The following is an 8,731-nucleotide window of genomic DNA, read 5'->3' as shown; positions in this document are numbered from 1 at the left end:
TGATGAAATCTTACATTTAGAATAACTGTTTTTAATGCTAATATGTTTTAAAATTTATTTTACTTCTGTGATTTCAGAATATTTTAAAAGGATAATGTGAGACTGAAGACTGGATTAATGCAACTTAAAAATTTTGCCAACACGCACACACAAGAACTATATATATATATATATATATATATATATATATATATATATATATATATATATATATATATATATATATATATATATATATATATTTGTTTACATATTAAACTGATCATTTAAATTAGAATAATATTACAATATTTTATTGTTGAAACATTTATTATATATTTATGAAAAAATTCTAAATGTATTTATTGTATGTATTTTACTGCAGTATTTTGCACCTTTTTTTAAAATTGTCTTTCTCTCATATTTCTATACAAACTAAACAATGCGACCTCTGAGCTGAGCATTTTATTTTACTCAATTAAAAATGGGGTTTAACTGAATTGAAAATTTAATCAACCTGTGTGATTTGTAAGGATTTTTGACACAGATATTAAAAATGTCTGTTTATTTTCCTGGTTAATTTGGAGACTTTTATTATATCATAAAACTTCTGTATGTTGCTGGTTACTAGTATTATCTAACAAACTATCAATATCTGCTAAGAATATATTTAAATGTACATCTTCAGTTCACAAGATTGAGACTGTACAGTAGTATATCGTGCCAAAACCCATTTCTCAGCTCTCTAGAATTGTTTTGCTGGCATCTAGTGTTTCTCTAGTGTTCTCGTCAATAGAACATGCACAGTAAGTCTGACTCTAAAAAAAGAGACTTTTGAGGTATGGGAACTGACATTGCAAGACAGAAAGTTGTTAAACATGCCAACAAAACCAACAATACAACTTGTTAACAATGCATTTATTAATTTACATATATTCTGCATTTTGGTAAAGAGCAAATTGAAAATTGTAATGTTGCCTTTTGAAAAATCATCCACAAAGACTACAAAAACAACAATGGCACCACGATGCAGGACCATTCGTGCTGTTTCTTTATAAACTGACATCGCCATCTACTGGCATGACATGCATGATACAGCATTTTAGTTGTTTTCGTGGATCTGTGTGTAACAGGATATGTTTTGGCAATGCTGTCATTGGATCGCAAAACTTCAACAACAAAGAAAATACTCAGTAAGTTAGTAGTCTTGGGTAAATGTAATATTTTTAACACATTGTTGTCATGTAATGCCTTTAAATCCCTTACTTACTGAAATGCACTGCAGCACGTGACTGGAATACAATCTTTAGATTAACTTAAGTGTATAGCATAAAAACTCAATTTTCATAGCTTGTTGTTGATCTTGCTTTCCCCACAGGTCCTGTACAATTCCATTACCTTGGCATAAGCAGCAGTTACACAGTTTTTTCCCGACAACATTTCTTAGGAAAATGCAGTACTTGCTGATTGAGCACAATCCTCTCTGAGAATCCTGTTTTACTCTCTATCCTTTATGAGCTGTGAAAATCAAGCATGAATATCTCTACTTTTTCAGATCTGTTCAAGCACTTTCGCTTCAGGATATTTTTTACTATGTACGGTTAAATGAAATACCATTATTTTTCAAGTAAGTACTGAAGTAAACAGTGAATTTAAAATGTATTTTGATTAGCATTTATGTGCTAAGCTAATAATTGTACCTGTATACCACAAAATACTTTGACACAAAATACCAAAACGCATACCATCCTGAGGTGGGATATCCAGATAGTTGATAGGCTTTGAAATTACCTCTAAAATTTCACTATATAGACATAAAATTCATGTATACTTCAAAATTCTACTAGATGTTTCTATTTGTATGTAATTATTTTTTAAATAGTTACCAAACATTTAAAACACAGAAACATATTGATCACTGATATTTCTTCCCATAATGCATCAAGACTATGGCAAGCAACAATACAGTATCATTAGTTCAGATAATATGGTTTACTCTTTGAGTACTTTCTCAACCAAGTTCCTGGAGGACCACCAACACTGCATGGTTTGGATGTTCCCTTTGTCTGTCACACCCATTACAGGTCTTTCAGTCTCTGCTAATGAACTGATTATATGAATCAGGTGTGGTTGGTTAAGGGGATAATGTGCAGAGCTGGTGGTCCTCCGGGAACTTGGTTGAGAAACACTGCTTTTTTTAATATCTAGTAGGAATGAGGCCTATATGAAAACGGTTTTCATATGCTCATCTATAGTTTATAAATTACCCCTAGAATCAAAAGCTCTTTGCCCTTCCACATAGTCTTATGGTATACAGAGCTAAAAACTAGGTAGGTTTTTTTTATTTATTTATTTTTTTTACTGAGGATGTTCTTAGCCTTTAGTCTTTCTGTGTGTAGTATCTGTCACGTGACAGTTTGGACGGTATAGAGCCAAACCGTGGTTTTATCAAACCCCTGGACCCCGTTTCTGTTATTGACGAGGGTCTAGATTGCAACTCTGGTTCCCTGAAGCTCCTAGATTTTAACTCCCTTTTAGGGAAGGGTCCAGGTTTTGACCCTGATTCTCTGAAGCTCCTCGATTTTGACTCTGATGTTGAGAAGGCTTGATGTGTCCATGTTTGTTTATAACTTCTGGACTGTGATGCTGTAAAGAATTTAGGCTTTGACGCTGTGGAGAGAAAAAAAAAACATGGCCCATAGTTAAATATTCAGTCAAGAAGAGCTACAGTATAGTTTGCTTTTGACTGAAATTGTTTATACAATAGGATAATTTGTACCATTGATTAAAAAAAAATGTATATATTCCTTTTTTTAAGCTCATCCTTATCTTTATACTCACTGTCGTCCTCCTCTTCCTCATCATCCTCCTCCTCGTCTTCATCATCATCCTCTTCCTCGTCTTCATCCTCCTCATCTTCATCCTCCTCGTCTTCATTATCATCTTCATCCTCCTCGTCTTCATCATCATCCTCTTCCTCGTCTTCATCCTCATCCTCCTCATCTTCATCCTCATCAGATGTGAAATTGACCCCAATAAATCTCACTACGAAACCCAAGAGTCATTTAATTGAAATATAATATTTATTATGGGACAAGATAACTGATCTAATCCTGTTATAGACCTTTTTCTTGGTACGCAAAATTACCCATTATGCTTTGCGTGTATGAGCAAGGAGAATGCGAAGAACTTCCGGTCGGCAGCTGATGCGTGTAAACAGTCACATTTGGACAGCTTTGAAACGATAGTTTTAATCTATTTTACCTGCTTTTATCCTCTTTAAACTAATACTGTTGTCCATCAGCACCATCTCCTGGACTGATCATTTAAAGAAATGCGATCTAATAGGATGGAAAACAGCTGCTGTGAGGCATTTTCCCCTCGTTGTCAGACGGCATCTTCTGCAGTTTAAATGAAGCCTTGTCATCGCTAAAGTAAATATTTTCTCTTTATTTCAAATATATAACCAGCCCAAACAAATGTAGTTCACCAAAATGTTTGACACACACACGTAGCCTGTACTGTGCCACTGACACACTGATTTAATAACTGTGACAAAGTGAAAATATAGGCTAGTGTCATTTCGAAATGACAGAAAAACACAAACCGTGGTGAAAACAACACACAAAATAAAACACAAACGGCTCGCGATTAGAATGAACAGCAAATCAGCCAGCAGAGGATCAGTAACAGACTTTTATTGGTCATTTTTGTAAATTGCACAACTTTCATACCTGTTAAGTTTCATGCCAGTACTCTGGTTTGCTCTCTCTCTCTCTCTCTCTCTCTCTCTCTCTCTCTCTCTCTGTGTGTGCGTGTGTGTGTGTTAAAGAGCCGCTGAGCTAACAGCTGACAGGCGGGGAACGCACACACACACTGTATTTCTGACGGCAGACACGTGGACTAGGAGAACGTTTTTCTCGTATTTCTGACGCGCTTGACCTACATGTGACAGATTATAACGGCTTTAACAGACACATTTCTAAGTTGTGTGTCACAAAAACACTCTGTTATCCATTAAAAACGTTATTGAAACCCATTTTCGGAGCGCAAATTATCAGTTGTACACGCTGTAAACGGAAGTTTTTAGCATTCTACCGAAAGACGCTCGTCGCTATGGCGCCCTCCATGCAGCAGCCATGAAAAAGGTCTATATGATGCACATTTAATATTTGAACACTCCAGTGCTTTACCTTTACCAGATATTTTGCTTATCGTCTCTGTGCAGAAATCCTCAAGTTTCTTTTGTAGGAGAGAGACAGATTTTCTAATATCGTCATAGCAGATGTAAGTATTGACGGCAAGCTTGAAAGAATCTGTAGATTCAGGGGGAAGAAAGAAAGAGCGGAAGCTCTGCAGACAAAATACGTCAGATAAAGACAATTGAAAACATCTACGTTTGTTAATTTGTATTAAAAAAAAGCTTTCCTGCTTGTCTACCTGAAGGAAAAGAATATGATGCTCTGTTTGTAAAAGCTGCTGCATTTCAGCATCTTGTCTCTTCAGCTCATCAATCTCCTGCTTCATTTGCTCCATGAGTCTTTCAGCCTTAGACACTACGGCGTTTTCGCGAGATCTGATCACCTGTGTCATCTGAGAGCGGCTTCTTTCAATGAAGCAGATCAGTTTAGTAAAGATCATCTCACTGTTCTTTATTGTTGCCTGTGTGGATCGCTGTTAGGACACACGTCAAAATTCAGCTCTTATTGCTATTGCGCACAGAGAGCGTCAATGGAACTGGGCTGACCACTGAGTGGACGAGCATTAGGCTACAGCTGACTCACCTTATGACTTTTCACAACCTCTCTCAGCTCCTGAAGATCTTTCTCTTTCTGCTGGATTCTATGCTTGAAGGTTCTTTGTGTTTGTTCTAGATTTTTCTGTTAAACACAAAATGCTTTATCAGTTAATTATTCTCCAATCACTTTACTGATATTATATGTAATATAAATATATATACAAGGTATATTTTATGTATATAATCTAATATATAATAAAATATAAATATTTAATATATAATATATATAATATATAATAAAATGTAACTATAATCGCAATATACCAATCCAACAAACAGCACAATCAAACTGAAACGTTTGCTTCTATAACTCTCAGAAGAAAAAGAGATGCTTTACGTGACTAATATAAGTGTTGCTGGAGCTGCTGTCTGAAGCATGAGTATACATACTTGCCAGTACTTATGGCAGAATGCCACAACATTCATTCATTCATTCATTCATTCATTTTGTCGGCTTAGTCTGTCATGACTGTCAGTGACCACCTGAGGTCGCTGTAGTTCAACGGACACTGAGTAGGAACTACAGCGCCCAAAAACTACAAATCTATACATACCAAGCGCATTACATCTGGTCCACAATATTGATCTGCCATCACAGCTGTGTCTGTTTTCCGTTGATTATCTGGACTATATATTCTATCATTCCACCTCTGTTTGTCATCGCGTCATTTGTCTATCTTGACTGTCTTGTCTCTAGTTTCCAGTAAGTCTGATATTCCGAGTTGCTGTTCCTGATCTTGTTCTCGTATCTTGCTTAAGTCTAGTACGTGTTTATCTGTGTTAGTTTCTTGTTTTGTTGTTTATTTGTTACTTTGCACTTTGATATAATGTATTTTTTTGTCACTAATACTGCACTAAATATCTAATAAAATCTGCACTTGGATCCGCAACCTTTTGTTTCTGTTTTGATCACGCTAAACGTGACATTGTCCCTTTATTAATCAGGGGTCGCCACAGCGACATTAACCACCAACTTATCCAGCATGTTTTTATGTAGCGGATGTCCTTCCAGCTGCAACCCATCTCTGGGAAACATCCAGAGATATTACAGGTATTACAAAAGGAGGTGAAATATGAGGACATTGGTGACGTCCTCATTTTTCAAAATGCTTATAATTCCCACAGAATGAGTTTAATCAGAGAGTAAAGCTGCACACAGTCTCCTGTGATGGTTGGGTTTAGGGGTAGGGTGGGGTGAGGGCATTATAATATACGGTTTGGGCTGCATAAAATCAATGGAAACCTATGTAATGTCCCCGCTTTTCACAAAACCAAACGTGTGTGTGTGTGTGTGTTGACCACATGTAAAGAACTATTTATTTTTACATAACTCGGAAATTTAATATATAATTTAAAATGTAAAACAATATTAATACCATATGAAACACTGAAAATATGAATTTAATGACTGTGACACCTTGTAATTATAAACATAAAAACATAACTTTTTTTTTTAACCCAGAAAGCATAAAATGTTTTTTTGCATGTTTAACGTGGCATCATTTTGTGAAGTGAAGACAAATGAATTAAATGTATACCTGCTTGATTGTCTTCTCTGTTGTGGCTGTTACCATCCTGTGGTTTTTGTGTTTACCCATTGCACACAGGCAACAAATACAGGTCTTGTCAGTGTGGCAGTAGATTTCCACTTGTTTCCCATGTTGAGGACAGATCATCTGCTTGATTCGTCGAGTGGCATCAATCACTTTGTGTGGTTTTCCTGAGCGAAATTCTTCATGACGATTGAAATGAATCTGACAGTAGGATTCTATACACACCAGACAGGACTTGACGGCTTTGTTTTTTCTTCCAGTGCAGACGTCGCACTGCATATCTCCAGATCCAGCTGGAACAACAGCTGAGATTTTCTTCATTTTCTCCACCATTTCCGCCAGAATGATGTTTTTACCCAACGCAGGTCTTGGGGTGAAGGTTTTTCTGCACTGCGGGCAGCTGTAAACCCCTTTCTGATCCTCCTTATTCCAGCAATCTGTAAGGCAGCTCATACAGTAACTGTGTCCACAGTTAATGGTTACTGGATCCTTTAGTAGATCTAGACAAACTGAACAGCTGAACTGATCATGTTCCACTGAAATACTGGCTTCTGCCATTTCAAAAAATAGGAAGACAAGTGAGAAGTTTTCAGCTATGGAGTTAGAATAGTTTCCTGGTTATTTAGATTACTGAAGGCAGGTCTTCTGTAAAGGGTGTGACTTAACAGTAATGTGAAAGTTCACATAGTGAAAGGGAAAACGAAACTGAGCCTCCAGTTCAATGCTCAACTGGTAGAGAAACTCAAATACAGCTTTTAATGTCAGACAAACCTTACCATGATGACTGCAAAAGTAGTAACCTTTGGGGTTGTGCATTTTTTAAATACAAACACAATAACACTGTAAAAATAACTGTTATTTAACAGTTTCCATATTTTGTTTCACAAGTGTTCTGTGTTTATTTGCGATTGTGAATGACATTAAAGGACCTTGATCTCTGCTCTGTCCACTTTTAATGTTGAAAGTTCAACTCTACAGCTTAACAAAGTGACTTTTATGAACATTTTAGTAATGAACGATTTAGATTTATACCTTCCAAACCATCTCAGCATGAATCAACATTTATCCTTTTCTCATTATTTTTATTAAATATAATTATTTGATTATTTGAATGAGTATTTAACTTTGAATTTTAATTGATGAATAAGTTAACGCATGGCTTACTATAAGAATGTTCAGTGCATTTGCCTGTCTCTTTAAAACTATTTTCAGACACCACCAAACTAGGTCAGAGGTCACGGAGTCCTCGATTGGAACTGAGGGCTGAAGACTGGAAGCAACTAGTTCTGTTGTTATTTCTATTAGTTTATACTGTCTAAAATGTTATTTTTATGGTTAATTCTTTTAAAGTGATTCTACTTTTTATTCAAGATAGACTTTGTGTATTAAGGATTATAACTGCCTGAATGTAGATTATACCGTTTTTAACCAGTTTTGATGAAGACGGCTGAGAGTACACTCAGCCTGGGATAAGAAACAGATTGTACTTTAAGTGTGTGTGTGTGTGTTCTATTTGATTGTTGATCCGTTTCACAGGTCTGGAGTCAGCTCTAATCAGTCTAGTGGATGTCTGACGTCCATGCTTAAGATATTGTTCAGAATATACACACAAACCCCACGTGGATATTTTCCTAGTCTATCTGTGTTTTAACCAATCAGGTTAGAACACCTATATGTATGACGTTATGTGAGACCGTAATTGTTATTGATTGGTGATTGTAAGCAGAGCGGCCAAGGACCTCATTGCGAGTGTCGAAGCTGGCTTCTGCTGATGAAACTGCAAACTATCTTCAGCAAACTTGATTTATTTATTTGCCTTAGTGCCCCCACCAGTGCTGATATACAGCTATATCGCACTGCTACTCGTGTGATATTGCGTTTATACAACAGTTTGACGGCATAATAGTGTATATAAAATCAAAATCAAACATGGAGAGTCTCAAAAACCCTTTTGTATGAGGAACTTCTTTCTTCTGCGTTGGATTCAAATCATAAGCCGACAACTAAACAGCTGAGCAAGCATCTTTTAAACTTTAGATCTGTAGTGTCTGCTTTTTGCCAAAGAGATTAGAATGACCAAGAGGCGACACTCAATAGAACGTTCCATTGCAACAGCGGCAACAGCCCTGCATTCCGCCATTTTGAAGTGAAAGTGGTCGGTCGTCCATTGGATCTCATTACTGTCGCGATGGCAAGCAGCTGCTTTGTTTTTTATTTATTTATTTGAAAAGCGCATTAAAGCTTAGATACAACCTGAAAGACGACAATACAACACTTATTATCACAATCCTCAGCACTTTTAATAGTTTATTTTACAGACTTATAATATGCTGTTGTTCTATTGGAGTGTTCATTCCAAAATGGCCGCCGCGCCCTCTAGTGGCTGTTTCCCAAATTACAC

The 8,731-nt window shown here is 36.3% G+C and overlaps 1 protein-coding gene across 1 annotated transcript; it reads right to left on the bottom strand.

Annotated features, from left to right (window-relative positions):
- Nucleotides 1-879: 879 nt before the first annotated feature.
- Nucleotides 880-6,798, bottom strand: ftr63 (finTRIM family, member 63). The gene is made up of 6 exons (XM_688693.11): nt 6,316-6,798; nt 4,764-4,859; nt 4,420-4,653; nt 4,173-4,332; nt 2,821-3,024; nt 880-2,649 (listed from the first exon to the last, which is right to left on the bottom strand). Exons 1-6 carry the CDS (start codon nt 6,781-6,783, stop codon nt 2,360-2,362), a joined length of 1,452 nt encoding a protein of 483 aa, XP_693785.10. The 5' UTR covers nt 6,784-6,798; the 3' UTR covers nt 880-2,359.
- Nucleotides 6,799-8,731: the final 1,933 nt, after the last annotated feature.

This window comes from Danio rerio, chromosome 20 (assembly GCF_049306965.1).
Source record: "Danio rerio strain Tuebingen ecotype United States chromosome 20, GRCz12tu, whole genome shotgun sequence".
Lineage (NCBI taxonomy): Eukaryota > Metazoa > Chordata > Actinopteri > Cypriniformes > Danionidae > Danio > Danio rerio.
Note: the sequence above shows the minus strand (reverse complement) of the source record. Positions and strands in the feature narration are given on the sequence as shown.

Bases quoted from the DNA above. Each gene is read 5' to 3' on its own strand.
- ftr63 (XM_688693.11), bottom strand. From the start codon at position 6,783: ATGAGCTGCCTTACAGATTGCTGGAATAAGGAGGATCAGAAAGGGGTT. The intron at 4,860-6,315 runs GTATACATTTAA...TGTGTTTAACAG, and splicing joins CAGAGAAGACAATCAAGCAG to AAAAATCTAGAACAAACACA. The intron at 2,650-2,820 runs GTGAGTATAAAG...TTCTCTCCACAG, and splicing joins TGAGGAAGAGGAGGACGACA to CGTCAAAGCCTAAATTCTTT.